This window comes from Malaclemys terrapin, chromosome 9, assembly GCF_027887155.1.
Source record: "Malaclemys terrapin pileata isolate rMalTer1 chromosome 9, rMalTer1.hap1, whole genome shotgun sequence".
NCBI lineage: Eukaryota > Metazoa > Chordata > Testudines > Emydidae > Malaclemys > Malaclemys terrapin.
In genome coordinates this window covers 95,316,878-95,335,657 of record NC_071513.1, presented here as the reverse complement: position 1 = coordinate 95,335,657, position 18,780 = coordinate 95,316,878, and the positions used below count along the sequence as shown (strand labels likewise).

Sequence of the window (18,780 nt, the reverse complement as noted above, 5' to 3'; positions counted from 1 at the left end):
ACAAGTTAAGGACAACTTTGCTATTTGCAATTAAAGTTTAGGTAGTTTCATGTATGATGTATACTAAGATGTACATAGCAGCACCCAGCTCTTCCCTATTAATAAAGATATTTGTTAGCTGTCAATTGATAATTAATTGGATGCAACTGGTGCTGGGATCTACTATGGAGACTTAATCAACGGGACAACTGAATTCTATAATTCTGCAACACTGAAAATGTGTATGTAACTTGAGCTGCCTAAAAGCTGTATCTGTACAGAAGGCAATTATTCCATTACAAAACCATTCAATGCACCTGTAGAACACTTTTGGGCTTCCAGAATGTTTAGTTAAGAAATAAATTAAAAATTAAGAGTACAGTTAGCAGTATCTGTTTGAAAGAAGTAGCTTTGAAGGAAAGGACAGATGTGGCTAGATTCAACCATGCTATATGCAGCGACAACCACCTTGGATTCAATTAATTGTCCTAGTCAATGCAGAAGAGAACTTTTTCCTGTCTCTAAGTGAAACTTTACTTTTACCTAGATAGAGTAGGTAAGACATAAGAGCTTACTCATCTTTAGTACTCTATTTCAGAGTGAACAGGAGTTGAGTTGCATACCAATAACCACTCATTGAATCTTTTACAAAATTAAAGTAGAATCGCTGGTTTACAAACAGGATAACCTTCCACAAAACTAGCTACATTTAACACTGCCACCTACAAAAGTAATCAAATAGGACAAGCTGTGATGGAATCAAATACCTGAGAAAATATTAGCCTTCCTAAATATTCCCCTGCAGCATAAAGGATAAACAGCAAAAAATGTGGAGAGGGGTTTGTTTTTAAGTAGATGAAATTGTTTTTGCTCTGGGAAAGGCACTAGTTAACTGTTTCAGATGAGTGATATTTTTAGTCATACTATAATTTTTTTTTGTCCTTAGAAGAAAGTATACAGTGTGCTTTCCCTCATTCTATAATTGGTAGAGGGGTATAAATTATTCCATTATTTATACACATAACAAACAGGCTCTGGCATTCTGCATCATAGTGTTTTCCTTCTTAAGTTTAGGGAGTAATAATAAAAGTCAACTTTATTTTCTCCTTGCCCTGTTGCCAACATATATTCAATACATCCTGACATTTCACTAATGGCACTTGAATGTGGTTGTACAGTTATAAGAGTCTTGTTTACTTTCACCATTTAAGTTTCTCCTAATCAGTTTATTTGTCCTACCCTGACTACCACAATGATCACCCCTCTCTGTATGCCATACTGCAGTTGCAGTCGGAGGCACTTGAGTTGGATCCTGCCTTGTTTTGAGAGGAGCCGGTGCTAGCAGCCGACAGCCTTGAGAATCTGGAACTTGGTCTCGCCTTTGATCCAAAATAGCCCAAACTGATGACCATCAAGGCATGCTGTTAAAGTCATTGAGTTGATGAGGCATATAGAGAGGTTAAGGAGTCTATTCCGGGGAGATGAAGGAGCATTTTGATTTTAAGTTATTGGCGAGCTGTGTTCATTTATTTCCTGCATGACTATTTTATACAGTTTATCATTGGTATTGGTTTATCATTATTAGATTGTAATTGTTAGGGTGTCAAGAGCTTTCGTGTGGCCATTTTTAATTGTTTAAAGCAGTGGTCTCCAAACTTTTTTGATCATGCACCTCATCAGTAAAAAATTTTTGAGCACACACCCCCTGCTCCCAGCCAAACCATCGAAGCAACAACAACAAAAAAAGCCGCTCGGACTCCTGGCCGAACTGCTGGGGGGGAAAAGCGGCGCTGCTCTGGCGGCGCTTCTCCTGCTGCACACCCGAAGGATCCTCTTGCACACCCCCTGGGGTGCACGCCTCCCACTTTGGAGACCACTGCTTTAAAGAACAAATGGGCACAGTGCTTTTCTAACAGGGGAATTTTAAAATTCACAACCAAAACTTCATTATGGCAGGGGTGGAATCTAAATACAGAACAGAGCCAGGTGGTCTTGAGTTGTAAACCAAGCTTGGATTTCCTTTGTGGCTTTAGGCAGTCACTGCCTCAGGTTCCCCATCTCTAAAATGAGGATGCTACTAACCTAGATCACACACGTTGTCCAAGCTAAGTGCATTCTCATACCTCTGAAGGTGGAAAGTACGGTATATGCCAAATATTCACTGAAGTGAACTCACTTCTATTCATAATAGTTTTAGAACCAAATTTATACATAGCCTATATTCTGGCTATTAACTACTTCATAGTACACCATGAAAGAGGAGAATATCAAGAGAACATTTTCCACTACAAGGCTAGTGCTATTGCAGCAGCTTCACACTTTAGGTTGAAAGGGGCTGCCTCAGATAGATAAGTATAAAAAATAGTTTTCCAGCTGGATTGTTTATTAATTACAGAAGAGTATGAATGCTTGCTGAAAACCAGTGTTGCTCAAAATGTGAAAACGGGGCCATTTTATTTTTTTAAAAGACAAATTAGAGTAATTTGTTAAGGACAGCATATCAACAGGGAAGACTAATCTGTAAAAGTAGACAAGATTTTTTTTAATAAATTTGATGCAAGGGCATTTCAAAGTATTGCATCTACCAGCTAACCTGTAAAGCTACCCACAGGAAAAGATTTTTAGAGAAAATAGACATTTATACAAAATTATAAAATACTTATAATAAGAGTTATTGCATTTCAAGGGATGAAACATCCATTTTCTGTGACAGGACAAGTTAGGCCTTTTAAACAATGTCTAAGGTGTGTAAAAATGGATCTTGAAGTATGCAAAAAACCAAAACAGTATAAACTTTCTACAAAAGATTCCATCCCATTCCTGAGTACACTAAAGCTATGAAACATAAGGAGCATTGGGAAGGCAGCAGTTTCTCATAGGGTGAGGTCTATGGGCATTTCCTTTCTACACATTGCTTCCCTCCTTCTTCATACTCTTGTTTAGAGATCCACATTTGTTGAAAGGTACCCTGCAAAACAGGAAAACAACAACTCAGTGCTGTACCCACGGAATCATTAGCTCTGACAGCATGAAAAGCAAACCAGCCTTTATATTTTTCAGGCTGCAGCACAGGACCATGGCTCCAGCTAGCTAAACGTATCTTTAAACTGGGGTTTACATGTTAAGCAACTAGGGAAGATTGTCACATCAACTGTTGCTTCCACCCCCTCTCTGGATATTACTAAACTACTCCCTGCTATCCTCGTCTCTCGTGTGCTCAGCAACTTGTTTTTCAGATTTATTTTGGGGCCTGATCCTGCAAGTTTAGTACTTTTAGAATGCTCTAGATGGCATGTAGTTTTCTAAAGATCCAGAAAGAGAATACCTCAGGAGCCCCACCTCCTTCTCCTTTAGAGGCAAGGAAAGGAGCTTAATTAAGATTCTTTAGGTTTATGCATAGAGTATTCATTACTTTATCATCAAGTTTCTCCCCTCCCACACCATGCTCAGCAGAGCTACTACAGGAGCAGCAGCTGCTATGAAAATCACGAAAAAGCCTCCTATGGAATTAGGTTTTCAGCTAATGATGCTGCTCAGCATCCCTTCCAAAGCTATGTATGTTTACTGACCAGAGAAGCCAAAATTGAACCACCAATCCATGAACTGAACCTCCGCTCCACTGTTGTGTTGTTTGCTATCAACTTCAGCCGCATACTCTGAACAGAGAAAAAAAATACACATTAGCAAGGTCAAACTGATAGGTAGCTCAACTGAAGGTTCAAAACTATTTCCCCTGAAGGGGATGGGGAGGAAGAGGTCTCAGGACTGCGTTACAGACAAATATTTCAAGTGTTTAATTCATCTGTTGACACACAAGTCAAAGATACTAATTCTATTACATTTTCTGTAATGTGGAGCTTGTCTGATTTGCACTTTCGAGTCCAGTGCTCCAAAAATTACAGGTTAAATGAAGAAGCAGGTTGCAGTTTATTGGTAGCCTGTCTGACTTGTGTGTGCAATCCACGGAGAACAAATCTTCTATATTAACATGAGCTTAAACTGAATTAGTGAAATAGCCTTGGAAATGGGTTAGCAGCAACACAGCAGAAGAGAGAGATTAGGGGAAATTATCGCTATGGCTCCGGAATAGTTACACAGCCCAGAATTGCCAGAATCGTTATCTGAAAGTAGGGAGAGACAGGCAGTATTTTAAAACTAGCGAAGTATTTGCAGAAGTCTGTTTTATGCTGTTACTTGTTTCCAAATTGCATTGAGTTTCTTTGAAACAGGATAAGTTTTTTCAACAGTTTGCAACTTGTGGCCTCGCTTTAGTCATTAAAGCTAAAAAGGGGCTGGGTCAAGCAGTCTAAGCACAAGACTGGATTGCCTGCAAGCCCCAATGTTCCAATCCTGACGATGGCATCGATTACCTTTGTAGCCTTCATAATTGTGACATCTTTCCTTCAGCTGTCCCAATACATACTAATTGAGTAATACTACCTACTTTACCAGAGGAGTTACATTTGCAAAAAAACCTGAGGATTAGAAACACAATGGAGGTGCTAACACTTCAGTGAATCTCTCGGTTCTGCCTTTTACAAAAAAAAGCATTCTGTGGCCACTGAATAATCCTAATGAAATCAAAGCTGCAATACACAGTCAGTGCCTATATAGGCATGTGTGATAGCCCACACTGGAGAAGAAAAGGTTAACCCCACATTAAGGGTGGCAGAAGTCCTGCCTCTCAGACCGTGCTGGAGATGCTCTAACTGCTGCCATAGTATAAAAGGAAGCAGCCCAGCTCGTTCTAGACTGACAACTGAGGGGAGAAGATGCTTGATAGAGGCTCCAGGTTAGGAGCTGCTACAGCTAGAGACTGCATGAACTGGAGAACCCAGGGACCAGACTGGTGAACTGCTATCTCCAGCAGACCTCCGGGAGTTGGACTTCCAGGGAGTTACCCCCACCAGGGAAGCTGAAGACCCAGGTTGCTACCCATGGGAGATGCGGTAGGAAATGGCCCAGGAAGGCAAAGGGAGTGGTATCTAACACCCAAGCAAGGTCAGTGTGTTGCGATAGGATTCCCTGTCACCAATAGGTCCCTGGGCTGGAACCAGGGCCGGCTCCAGCCTTTCTGCCGCCCAAGCAAAAAAAAAAACAACAAAAAAGCCGTGATTGGCGGCGGCAGGTCCTTCGCTCCTAGAGGGAGTGAGGGACCTGCCGCCCCCGAATTGCTGCAGGTGCCGCCCCTCTCCCTTGGCCGCCCCAAGCACCTGCTTGTTAAGCTGGTGCCTGGAGCCGGCCCTGGCTGGGACCCAGTGGAGAGGGAGGGCTTGGGTCCCCCTACCCAGCTGCCACCCACCATTAGGTGGCGACCCACTTCCCTGACTCTGGCCAGTAGGCCGCACAGCCCTGACTCCAAGGGCAGCCGCATAGACTCTGGCCACTAGGCCACGCAGTCCTGTATTCCAGGGCTGCCATGACGACTCTGGCGTCTGGGCTGTGCTGCTCTCAGCCTAAAGACTGTCTGATAGACTTAACTGCGGTGGTGTCACTACCCGACCTACCCTAAGGAGAACAGGGCATGCACACCATGCAACAGCATGTACAAGGAAAAACACAGACCAAAAAATGACCCAAAGCAGCAATTTAATAAGTTGTCTTACTGGTGGAGTTTTCTGAGAGAGCTCTCTGTTCAGTCTGTCTGTAAAACTCTGTATTAAAGTGTTTCCTCCTGCTACGATCACACTGCCATAGAGGCCCTGGAAAGAGAAAAATGTGACACACAAGAGTTCATTCTGAATGTATTTTGGAAACGTTTGTTTTCATAATACAGAGAAAAGAAAATACCAGGAGTACATATGATCAGCAATAAAAGTACACTTGACATCTAGACAAAGTTACACCATTATTAGTACAATCATTTCTACCACATGAAAAATAATTCTTTTAAAAGATACATTGGGGGACAGGCAGTTTGATGACTGATTCTAAATGGCTTTTATTTACTGTTTTAACCTTTAGTACTTCTAGATCAGCTTGTTTTCATACTCCCCCTGTTCCTCCGCCCCCACACACACACTGAGATACAAGAACGCACAACTAGATGTACCATCCACAAAGAACACAAGGAAGGAAGGATTTTTTCCCCCATTAGAAAAAAAAATGGTGTGTCAATATTATATTTACATTGACTAATATGACAGTTGCCAAAGACGGAACACAGCCTACCCAGCCAGGTTGACTTTGCAATTAAGGAAGTGCAATGGATGGACCAACCCATTTGCAGCCAACATGAGAACTGCACACAGCTGAATGTTGCATGCTCTTTAACAGATGGTGTTGGTGGAAGCAAAAAAGGAGAATTTTAATTTTATGCTTTCTTTTTCCACCTGCACCATACAGTGAGTTAATATCAAACTATTTAATCTTCAGATATTTGGGGCTGAATAGTCACAAAAAGCTATGCACCTAAAATGACAGTTTGAAGCTACCCACTGCACATTGTAGAATCATCAAACTCTGGATATTTAACATGCCATTTTATTTATCCGTTTCATTACACCAGTGTGAAACAAGAGTAACGCAGGATTTCAATGGAGTCTCTGCATTTCCATCAGTGCAACAGAGGTCAGAATCTGACTTAGTGTTTCTCAAACCATGGGAACAGTTATCTTCAGATGTGTTTTATCTGCATATTCCCCTAATAGCTAGACAACATGTAGATGATAATGTATAGGCACCTCAAGAGGTCAAGCTCTCCATTTTAACTGATGGCAAGTGTCCATGCCTCTTCAGTAAATTTCATAGCTAAAATATATTGTAACCATGCAGAAAAACATCTATGCTTTAGATAATTCATGTCTGACTAGCACTTACTGGTCTGATGTCTATATCACACATTCCAACGCTTGTGGTAACAACATGGCTAACACCCAGCATTGTGTTGCCAGATAAGCCCTGGAACAAAATTAGTAAATCACAAATCAGTGCTTCAAAACAGCAAGGCACATTAAAGCAGTGAATGAACAAGGGTCTAAAAGCTCTGCAGACAAACATCTTTTAATTTATCTAAATTTTTATTTCACACATCACCATGATCTCAGCACCACATGAGTTTTTTTTAAAGAAAGAACCACATATCTTGAATTAAGCAACAGAGAGTCCTGTGGCACCTTTAAGACTAAAGATATCTTTAAGACTAACAGATGTATTGGGAGAGAGGGCTTGATATCTTGAATTCCATTTCTACTACTCCACCCCCAACATAGGTAGCCCCGGAAAGCATACAGTGTAAATACAAACAGAGCTTCATAGTTTCAATCTTTGTGCCATCATAACATACTGTACCCACATATAAAGGGAAAGGCTGCATAGAAGGGCTTCATAATAAACTATATTTCTGCAAATTTTAATGTACTACTTTCATTATTTTACCTTTACATTAGAAGGGTCAAATAGTCCTTCCGGAATTTTTAGACGTTCTGCACCAAAGTCACAATTATAACCATTGGGGAATTCATAATGAACGGTCGGCATCTGTGCAGCCACCCTGGAGATTGATATTGATCAGAACATTGGTCAGAAAGTAAAGATGCTAAATCACAATGCACATAATGCAGTGGATAGTCTAAACAGCATCATAAACAAAGAATTGCAAAGAACAAATTTTAATCTGACCTGTGCTTTTGGCAATCTTTCTGATTGTCATTAGAATTTATGCACATTGGCATGGCAAGCGTAATCTCTAATCCAGCTATTCAAGGTATTCCTAACACCAAAAGTAAATGATTTTGTATATCATCATACTTTTCCAATAAGCTTAAGAATAGAAACCATGGACTCCTACTCTGATAAATACATTTGACATACACACACTGCTAGTTTTACAAAGATACAATGACATACTGTTCATCATAGGTTGAATCTGACACTTGGAGGACGGAGGCTTGGAAATCCTGAATTACACACTATGGAGAGAAGAATAAAAGAAAAAGGTGTGTTATAAGGATTCCAGTTCAGAATTCAGTATTATGTTATAATTACATAAATGTGAAACTGGACAAAAGCCTTAAGCCATAAGCAAGTAAATTTGGAATCACAAAACTGAGTGCACAAAATATGTGCAAAGCTTCTTTAAAAAGCTAAGAATGCATTTCAGTACATAAGTAATTTGCTGTGCTAAATCCCTAGAAACAACTATAAGAGGTATTGTTTCAAGCACAATAGGTTTTAAAGAAGTCAAAAGCTAGGGCACATCCCATAATGACAGCGGAGTATTTCCCCTCAGGAATTTTTAATCAAGGCTGGACTTGATCACAGTTATCATGGATTTTCATATTTAATAATATATCCATTTGGCGGTGTCTGTCTGGGAATATGATCGGATGATAAAAGCCTAATTGAGAGCTGAAGATTTAACTAATGGAGAACCAAGAGCTCAGCAATATCACTGCAACAACACAAAAGACCAGACCTGCAGACTCAAGACAGAGCTTCAGTTTCCCACAAAGGAATTGTGGGAGGAGAAATCTGATTTAGGATTACAAAGGTGCACCCCAGTATGATAACTCCTTTGTTAGGAATTTATCCTATCACATGCAATGATCTTCTGTATTGCATTAAAAAATGGAACGTTAAAGGCGATGGCAAGTTTGAGAGTGCCCAAGACTTGCTACACACACACACACACACAAACGCACTTTCCATGCTTTTACCCTTGTAACTATTTTATTGTGACACACAAATTAAAAAAAAAATTCAGATTTAACTATAAACATCAGCACGAACTAAAACCACTCCTACAAGCCTATCCAGGAAGTAAAGCCGTAATGCCCAGAATTTTCAGTGCTTGCAAGTTTCAAACAGGAGACAAAAATAAGCTTATCTAATGGAATTATATTCTAAAGATGAAAGAGCAGCTAAACCGATTTTAAAAATTTGTCCTATCTCCACTCCAAAAAGAAGAAAAATGATCTTTCCTATTTTTTTAGACAGAAAGTTTTCTATTTTTCCTCACACAAAAAGCTTCCTGTAATATACACTAGCATATGGGATTTCTTTGTGGGCCAAGGGAGAAGAAAGGATTTACTTACATTACACATATAGTTGTGCCAAGATCTCGTGACCTGAGGTAACTTCTCTTTTCTCTTCCAATTTGCTGGTGACCCTTCGCGAACTGCTTCCTGCAATTGTAGAAGAGTACAGTCAAGTCAACAATCTACACTCTGAAAAATAAACACTTTTTAAATCCAGTTAATTTTCCCACCTTTGATGCAATCATATATGGAGGGATTAGCTCTATGTTCATTTCCTGAAACAGTTCTCTGCACTGCATAGTAATAAAGTCTCCAGCAAGGGGTGATTTTACAATGCCTACAAAATATAAATAGAATTTTGGACTACGTTCAAATCCTTACAGAACAAGATGTCTGCAATAAATTGTTCATTTGAAACAAAAAAAAAAAAAAGCCCATCTCCCACCCTCCACAAAAAACACAAGCTTCTCCCTATTCAAAGATACCACATTTTCTTTTTATTAGTAATAAAACTCATTTCTTAATGTAATGAACACAGTATATAAATTATACATCTGAAACTTTTTACCTTGTTGAAGTACATATCCATCATGCACTGGAATAGCAGTGGTGTGAGTTGCTCCACTATCCAAAATTAGGCCTGTGGATCGACCATTAGCAAAGCTAATCAGAAGGATTAGGGAGAATGACAGAATTTACACTTGGGAGAGAATTTTGTCAAATAGTTAGAGCACAACTAGCAACGAGGACCCTAAGAGTTCTATTCCTAGCCTCACAAGTGACCTGAAATGTTCATCCATTTACCCTTCTACATAAGGGTAATAAGTACCAACCTTGCATACATGTTAGGCTTTAATTTATTTATGTTTGCAAACTGATTTTTGAGCTCCTTGGATGAGAAATGATATAAAATTCAAAGAAATGTTCTGCAGCAATCTCTAAATAAAATATTTCCCATTTATTTAGATTCTGAACTGCCTATTAAAACATACATGTTAGTTTAAGATATTTACATAATGCAGTGTAAGGCTTAATCAGTGATCTCAGAAGATTTCTGTTGCAGAAGACCAAAATTACTGCATTTTAGTAATCTGAGCAAAGCCATTTTAGGCATGCTGAGCTCTGACAAACAGCATAGGGTGTAAATATACACTAGAAAAAGTTGTCTCCCAGGATAGGAATCACACCAAGGGGTTTTCAAAGTTGAGCATTAAGGAGAAAGCACAGAAGTGGAAGCTATTCTGTTCACATCAGCCGTATGGATGGTTACAGAAATATTCATTTTGGTTAGAAAGAAAAGAGTAAGTTGTCTTATTCTAATAATACCACTTTGAAGAAGCTTGCTTTATTTCTTGGAAAAATACATGTATCAACATTTCAAGGATACGCTGTAAGAACTGCAGTTTTACACAAGAAAAAAGCAGGGATATTGTAATGTTCAAACATCAGTTCTGTCAATTTCTCACGCTTTGCTCTGGTATTCCACTACAAAAGAGAAAAAAATAGGTAAACAGGCAAAACAGAAATATTATTTTTACCTCAAGATCCATTATATTTATTACTGTATGCTCACAGGATGCCAGCAGGATATAAAAAGAAAGTTAGGATTATTAAAGTTGTACTTTAAGAACAGTTGCAAAGTTACATAAAGCAAAACAAATATATATATCTTGGAACTTTATTTCCTTAGATGAGAATTCACTTTTTGTGCAACAAGCATTTCATTCCAGACTCGTACACAAACACAGGAGGCCTTTCTGAAATTTTAAAGGATGTTTACATGCATTTCCAGGAGGTTCAACTTTAAACTATTAAAATAATAAATTATTTCTGTTGTTAATACTTTACACTTCTAGAACCCCTTCCATATCGGAATCTCAAAGATCTTTATGAAAGAGCCCAAACCACCCCTGTGAAATAAGTGTTACTCCTGTTTTACAAGAGGAAATGTACATGTACACAGATGTAAAGTGGCTTGCCCAAGGGAGAAAACTGAATTCAGATTCCCCAGCTCTCAAAGCATCTTACCATAGCTTTACTGAAGCAAAGGCAAAGACAATGTGCTAAGGCACACCTGTGGATTGCAAGTCTCATTTTATTGTGAACTTCTTCTAAGTCAATTGTTAAGTGAGTTTAGCCCTCATGTTAGGAGTCAGACTGAAGACCTTTATTTAGCTATTGAACAGGCAACCCCCAATGCAGATTGCTCCATACTCCATCACTGTACCTCAACCCTTCTAGAGGGATCATGTTTAGGAGTGGGAGGGTAGCATAGTCTCCCTATGCAGTTAGTAGCTGCCCTCTTGACAGTTTCAGGTAGAACAACTGTGATGGTATGTTCTGTTACGTGGACATCTATACACAGAGAACTAGAACGAAACCAAGAACTCATTTCACAGCCTTCAAACACCACCAACTTGAATTTACTACCAGCCTTGGGTGAATTTAATTTTTGTTTATGGATACTTCTACAGCATGCTTTCTCTGTAATATCCAAGTGCCTTTGAACTGCTAGCTGAAAAGCGAAAGGCATCCATTCTCAATTCAATCCCTCATACCCTTCCCTACCTGAGCCTATCCAGACCCTTTCAAGTCACCATTTTCGACACACTAATGTGGAAAAAAATTATTTACAATAATTGTATGTAAAGGAGGCTTCATCTTCATTGTATGCATCCTCTGTGGTTTATATTCAGACTCCTGTATTGCGCCTTCTAATCTAGAGCACAGTAAGGTGGGGAACTGCAGCCTACGTGTCTACTTACATTCTTACTCCTACATTTTTATTTGATCTATCAGGCCACTGACTAATCCAGAGAACCAAGTTAAAGCTTTGCCATTATACGTATTACTCTCCCTGGTTCTGTTTTGAAGGGCTTGATGTAATGAAAGATTTTCAAAAACATCTCTATTTTTAGTTAGTATAATAAAAGATCATCTACAATTTTACATTTCTCCCACCCTCCCCAAGAAACAAGAGAAAGCTATTACAAAACAAAGGCTCTAAGAGGAAATCCAGCTTGAAATATGTGAAGACCTAGCTATGGGAATAAAGGGAAACAAGAAGACTTTTTATCAATACATTAGAAGCAAGAGGAAGACCAAAGACAGGGTAGGCCCACTGCTCAGTGAAGAGGGAGAAACAGTAACAGGAAACTTGGAAATGGCAGAGATGCTTAATGACTTCTTTGTTTTGGTCTTCACCGAGAAGTCTGAAGGAATGCCTAACATAGTGAATGCTAATGGGAAGGGGGTAGGTTTAGTAGATAAAATAAAAAAAGAACAAGTTAAAAAACACTTTAAAAAGTTAGATGCCTGCAAGTCACCAGGGCCTGATGAAATGGATCCTAGAATACTCAAGGAGCTAATAGAGGAGGTATCTGAGCCTCTAGCTATTATCTTTGGAAAATCATGGGAGACGGGAGAGATTCCAGAAGACTGGAAAAGGGCAAATATAGTGCTCATCTATAAAAAGGGAAATAAAAACAACCCAGGAAACTACAGACCAGTTAGTTTAACTTCTGTGCCAGGAAAGATAATGGAGCAAGTAATTAAGGAAATCATCTGCAAACACTTGGAAGGTGGTAAGGTGATAGGGAATAGCCAGCATGGATTTGTAAAGAACAAATCGTGTCGAACCAATCCAATAGCTTTCTTTGATAGGATAACGAGTCTTGTAGATAAGGGAGAAGCTATGGATGTGGTATACCTAGACTTTAGTAAGGCATTTGATACGGTCTCGCATGATATTCTTATAGATAAACTAGGCAAATACAATTTAGATGGGGCTACTATAAGGTGGGTGCATAACTGGATGGATAACCGTAGAGAGTTGTTATTAATGGTTCCCAATCCCGCTGGAAAGGCATAACAAGTGGAGTTACGCAGGGGTCTGTTTTGGGACTGGCTCTGTTCAATATCTTCATTAGCGACTTAGATATTGGCATAGAAAATACACTTAAGTTTGCAGATTATACCAAACTGGGAGGGATTGCAACTGCTTTGGAGGACAGGGTCATAATTCAAAATGATCTGGACAAATTGGAGAAATGGTCTGAGGTAAACAGGATGAAGTTTAACAAAGACAAATGCAAAGTGCTCTACTTAGGAAGGAAAATTCAGTTTCACACATACAGAATGGGAAGAGACTGTCTAGGAAGGAGTACGGCAGAAAGGGATCTAGAGGTTATAGTGGACCACAAGCTAAATACGAGTCAACAGTGTGATGCTGTTGCAAAAAAAGCAAACATGATTCTGGGATGTATTAACAGGTGTGTTGTGAGCAAGACACGAGAAGTCATTCTTCTGCTCTACTCTGCGCTGGTTAGGCCTCAACTGGAGTATTGTGTCCTGTTCTGGGCACCGCATATCAAGAAAGATGTGGAGAAATTGGAGAGGGTCCAGAGAAGAGCAACAAGAATGATTAAAGGTCTTGAGAACATGACCTATGAAGGAAGGCTGAAAGAACTGGGTTTGTTTAGTTTGGAAAAGAGAAGACTGAGAGGGGACATGATAGCAGTTTTCAGGTCTCTAAAAGGGTGTCATAAGGAGGAGGGAGAAAACTTGTTCACCTTAGCCTCTAAGGACAGAACAAGAAGCAATGGGCTTAAACTGCAGCAAGGGAGGTTTAGGTTGGACATTAGGAAAAATTTCCTAACTGTCAGGGTGGTTAAACACTGGAATAAACTGCCTAGGGAGGTTGTGGAATCTCCATCTCTAGAGATATTTAAGAGTGGGTTAAATAAATGTCTATCAGGGATGGTCTAGACAGTATTTGGTCCTGCCATGAGGGCAGGGGTCTGGACTCGATGACCTCTCAAGGTCCCTTCCAGTCCTAGAATCTATGAATCTCCATTTGAATAGAGAGTGGGCAGTATGTGCTAAAGAATGGTTATTTCAAGTTACTGACAAAAAAATAAACTAACAAAAAATAAAATGCAGAGACTAATCCAGCAGAGTATTTTTAAATTGTTACCTCTAGAGTCCCGCAAATCTGCAGATATCCGCTTTATATCCATGTTTGCAGATCGCGGATTGGATGTGGATACAAATTTTGTATCCGCGCAGGGTCTAGTTACCTCCTCTTAATTTTCTAAAAATTTCAAAATTCCTAACTTACAATTCTGTATAAGATTTGTACAAACAAGATTAAAACATTCCTAAATCCCAATGACAATTTGTTCATTACGACATTTCAAAACAGGAAATATGCTTTTACTCACTGGTGCTTCAGACATTAGGACAGGGTGCAAACTTGCTTCAGATTTAATATGCATCTTGTATGTGTGATCCAAAATTGCCTGGAAACTATCCCAGTCCTCAACTGTAAAAATGTTAAAGCAGTTGCAGCAGTTTAGACAATGTTATTGCGTTTTCAGAAAGACACAGTTAAGTGAGTCATCTTAAAAACATAACTTTAAAACACACAGATCAACCAACCAACTTTCTCCTGAGCAACAGTCTTAAAAATTCACACACTTCAGCAGCTTCACAAAGGTCTATACTGCTTATGGTACCAATAACATTCATCCCCTTCTTTTCCCCCACCACCACCATCAGATGGGACCTATTCCAACTCATTACATGGGGGAAACCTCTATAGTTTTTCCTCAGATCAAGCAAATGTTCACAGCCTCATAATTAAAATAACTTTAGGATAAAATGTTTTTCACTTTTAGATCAAGAATATTAATGCAAATGAAATGTTCATATTTTTTGCATACGACAGATGTAACTTTGCAGCTGAATATAAAGTTACTGATCAGATTTTAAGAACAAGAGGAAAAAGACAGAGCACCATACTCATTCCATTTTTTAAGGGTGAAATAGCCTCCATGTTTTCCCTTGGAACTCGCAGTGCATTGGTGTCTATGTAGTAAGTAGGGCCCCCTTGTTTGCCTTTGTCACCATCTATTTCCATCAGGGTGCTGCCATCGTCCCTTTCCAGTACCACACCAATAGCAGTGGGAAAGTCAACCTGCAATGAAAATGTGGACAGGGTATGGCAATTACACAGTGTGTATTTGTTTACTCACTCAACGTACTGTTTTCATTTCAGCTATACATTTAAAAAAACAAAACATTTTCTACAAACTCAGAACTTGTTTGCTGGGTCGTATAATACTGGTTTACATTTTAATGTTATACGGTCACAATGACTCTTACCTTTGGACAGTCCTCACCAGCATAGCCAGCTCTCACTGTATAGGAACCAATATCGAAAACAAGAGCCCCAACTTCATCTGTAAGAATTATTAGTAAACAGGCAGTCAGTAATTAGTAGTCATATAACAAAAACTAAAAACACTGTGCTTACCAGCAAAAACATACAAGCCAAGATACTTTTTGTAAAACACGAGTGCAAACCACCATCACAACTTTTAACCAGGATTTAAAGTTGACAAAGAACAATAGAACATTTTCTATCAGGAATTTAAGTTGCACAAGAGTGATCCAAAAAAGCCATTGTATTTTAACTAAACAACAGTACTTTCGTTCAGAATAAGCAAAAAAAGGCAATTTTTGCAGAGAGGAAAAAAAATTGAACCATCTTCTGGAAGAGATTTTCAGAATATGTTATGATTTACTCAAACAGCAAGTTACGTGGGCCCCTACTTCCTTGGATTATTAGAAATTAAACAGAAAAAAAAAGTTAAAATTAGATGTAACAGTCTATAGACACTAATGTTTAAATTAAGAAATACATTCATTCTTTTAAGCACCGATCCCCAAAGAGGCTCTGTATAGGCTCCAGATTGGGGTCCTGTTTGGCAAAATTAAATCTTTAATCTTGTAGCTCTGGTGCAAGACTGTAATACCTTGGCTTACAAATAAATCTTTATTCTTGTAGTGCTAACCTGAATTTCCCACCACCAACGTAGCAGCACCAAATGTTGCCTGACACCACTAATCTGGCTGTCTGACAGTTCTAACAAGTGGGAAAAGCTTCAATGAAATTGACCAAAGATAGAAACTAAGAAGGCCTTCAGATTAGCTAGACTTTCCATTTTAATGAAAACTTGCAACGTATATTGAAGCATTGCGCCTTTCTGCAGCAGAGAAAGCTGAATGGAAAGTGGAGTTATAGCTCTGATGGGAAGACCTATGTGGGGTTTTAAAATGAAGTTTTAATAAAGGAGAGCTGCAGCAGAGAGAGAGACAGAGAGGTGTTCAGAGGTGGAGCAATTCAGCTATATTTCAGCTGAGAGAACTGCTTAGAGCAAAGCTGTCACTTCATGGATCAGAGCAGCCACAAATCACTGGGGATGGAAAGAGCAGCAGGAAGCGGGGAGATGCAGCAGAACGACTGCAAGAAGGCTCATGGTTTGGGAAACTACAGCAGCATTAAGTGGGGAACAGCTGCATGGGAAGAGTGGAACAGAAAGGTTCATGGATGGATGGGGGAAGCTGCAGACAGCCCAGACCTTTGTGAGAAGTGTCAGCAAATGTAACGGACAAACGAGATCACGGGCTCGTGGGGGCTTGGGGGTGCAGCAGGCAGGGGCTGGTGGGGGGCCTGGGGGAGGCTCGTGGGGAACAGCTGTAGGTGCAGCAGGCAGGGGCTCAGAGGGGGACCTGGGGGAGCAGCAGGAGGCAGGGGCTCGGAGGGAGGGCGGGGGAGGCTCGCGAGGATCAGCTCTGGGGGTGCAGCAAGAGGCAGGGGCTCGGAGGGGGGCCAGCAGGAGGCAGGGGGAGGCTCGCGAGGATCAGCCCTGGGGTGCAGCAGGAGACAAGGGCTCGGAGGTGGAGCTCCATGGGCGGGAGGGGGCGGGCACTCACCTCCCCCGTACACCCCGCCGCTCATGGCTGCCGCTGGGCCTGTCTCTCGCCGCGGTCCCGGCAGCCCCCGGTAACTAGCTGTCCTGGCAACAATAGCCGAGTGCGAGTCTGGCCCGCGCTCACTCACCCCGCCGGCTGCACCTAACTTGCTACTTTCTCCCCTCCAGCCAATGGAGCGCGCCTCACCTCCCAAAGCACCTACCGCAGCGCCAGCTTGCCGAGCAACCCCGAGAGCGAGCGACCAATCGTGGCTAGCAAGGGGCGGGCCGAACAGGCGGGAGGCCTATCCCAGTCAGGGAAAAGCGGGAAGGAAGCAAGTATGGTTGCAGTGTGCGGGAGGGGTCAGCAGAGAGACTGGGCGTGGCTTGGGGGGCAAAGGGAGAGCATCAGAACATGAGAGCGGCCATGCTGGGTCAGGCCAAAGGTCCATGAAGCCCAGTAGCGTGTGTTCTGACAGTGGCCAATGCCAGGTGCCCCAGAGAGAATGAACAGACAGGTTATCATCAAGTGATCCATGCCCTGTCACCCAATCCCAGTTTTCGGCAAACAGAGGCTAGGGACACCGTTCCGCCCCATCCTTGCTAATAGCCATTAATGGACCTATCCTCCATGAACTTATCTAGCTCCCTTTTGAACCTCGTTATAGTATTGGCCTTCACAGCACCCTCTGGCAAGGAGTTCCAGAAGTTGACAGTGCATTGCTTGAAAAAATACTTTCTCGTGTTTGTTTTAAACCTGCTACCTATTAATTTCATTTGGTGGCTCCTTGTTCTTGTATTATGAGAAGTAAATAACACTTCCTTATTTACGTTCTCTATACCACTCATGATTTTATAGATCTCGCTCTCTATCATATTCCCCCTTAGTCGCCTCTTTTCCAAGGTGAAAAGTCCCAGTCTTATTAATCTTTCCTCATACGGAATCCGTTCTATACCCCTAATCATTTTTGTTGCCCTTTTCTGAACCTTTTCCAATTCCAATATAATTTTTTTGAGATGGGGCAACCACATCTGTACGTAGTATTCAAGGTGTGGGCGTACCGTGGATATATATATAGAGGCAATATGATATTTTCTGTCTTATTAACTATCCCTTTCTTGGTGATTCCCAGCATTCTGTTCGCTTTTTTGACTGCCGCTGCACATTGAGTGGATGATTTCAGAGAACTATCCACGATGACTCCAAGATTTCTTTCTTGAGTGGTAACAGCTAATTTAGACCCCATCATTGTATATGTATGGTTAGGATTATGTTTTTTAATGGATTATGTTTTCCAACGTGCCTTACTTTGTATTTATCAACATTAAATTTCATCTGCCATTTTTTTGCCCTGTCACCCAGTTCTGTGAGATCCTTTTGTAGCTCTTCGCAGTCTGCCTGGGACTTAACTATCTTGAGTAGTTTTGTATCATCTGCAAATTTTGCCACCTCACTGTTTACCCCTTTTTCCAGATTGTTTATGAATATGTTAAATAGGACTGGGCCCAGAGAATGGGGGGACGGAGAGGCATTGATAGACAGGGAGGTTAGGGGGAGGCTGAGGGGGTGGAGGCTGGGACTAGGGAGGGGTGTTTTGAGGCTGGCTAGGGGTGGGATTGGCGGGATAGGGAGGGGTGCTTTGGGGCTGGTTGAGGACTAGGAAAAGGTATGCTGGAGCTGGGATTTGTGGGCTAGGGAGGGGTGGTTGGGGATTAGGGAGAGGCATTTTGTGGTGGGATGTGTTGGGAGACTAGGAGGGGTATTTTGGGGCAGGATGGGGTTGAGGGGCTAGGGAAAGGTGTGTTTGGGGGTGTAGTTGGAGATTAGGGAGAGGCATTTTGTGACAGGATGGGATTGGGAGGCTAGGAGGGGTATCTTGGGGCAGGCTGGGGGCTAGAGAAGGGTATTTGGGGGCTGGCTTGAGTAAGGGGTTGATAACTGACCAAACCTGTCTACATCAGGGAAGCAAAAGGCCTGAGGAAAAAATTGCAAAAAAAAAAAAGTGCTTTTGCAGTGTTGTGATGCTCTCTTGGGGTGCCCTGACAGTAAGCTACTGTGTTACCCC

The 18,780-nt window shown here is 41.0% G+C and overlaps 1 protein-coding gene across 1 annotated transcript; it reads right to left on the bottom strand.

Moving 5' to 3' along the window:
- Positions 1 to 176: 176 nt before the first annotated feature.
- Positions 177 to 16,871, bottom strand: ACTL6A (actin like 6A). Its single transcript, XM_054040417.1, has 14 exons — positions 16,737 to 16,871; positions 15,123 to 15,199; positions 14,760 to 14,934; positions 14,180 to 14,280; positions 10,345 to 10,442; positions 9,526 to 9,620; positions 9,188 to 9,294; positions 9,015 to 9,104; positions 7,828 to 7,889; positions 7,357 to 7,471; positions 6,799 to 6,879; positions 5,586 to 5,681; positions 3,549 to 3,635; positions 177 to 2,947 (listed from the first exon to the last, which is right to left on the bottom strand). Exons 1-14 carry the CDS (start codon positions 16,759 to 16,761, stop codon positions 2,867 to 2,869), a joined length of 1,290 nt encoding a protein of 429 aa, XP_053896392.1. The 5' UTR covers positions 16,762 to 16,871; the 3' UTR covers positions 177 to 2,866.
- Between the last annotated feature and the right edge of the window lie 1,909 nt (positions 16,872 to 18,780).

What these genes read in the sequence shown, in the direction of transcription:
- ACTL6A (XM_054040417.1), bottom strand. Translation starts at nt 16,761, where the DNA reads ATGAGCGGCGGGGTGTACGGGGGAG. An exon ending in CTGGTGAGGACTGTCCAAAG is followed by an intron (nt 14,935 to 15,122) that starts GTAAGAGTCATT and finishes TTTTCATTGCAG; the next exon opens with GTTGACTTTCCCACTGCTAT. An exon ending in TTGACCCTTCTAATGTAAAG is followed by an intron (nt 6,880 to 7,356) that starts GTAAAATAATGA and finishes ATTTTGTTCCAG; the next exon opens with GGCTTATCTGGCAACACAAT.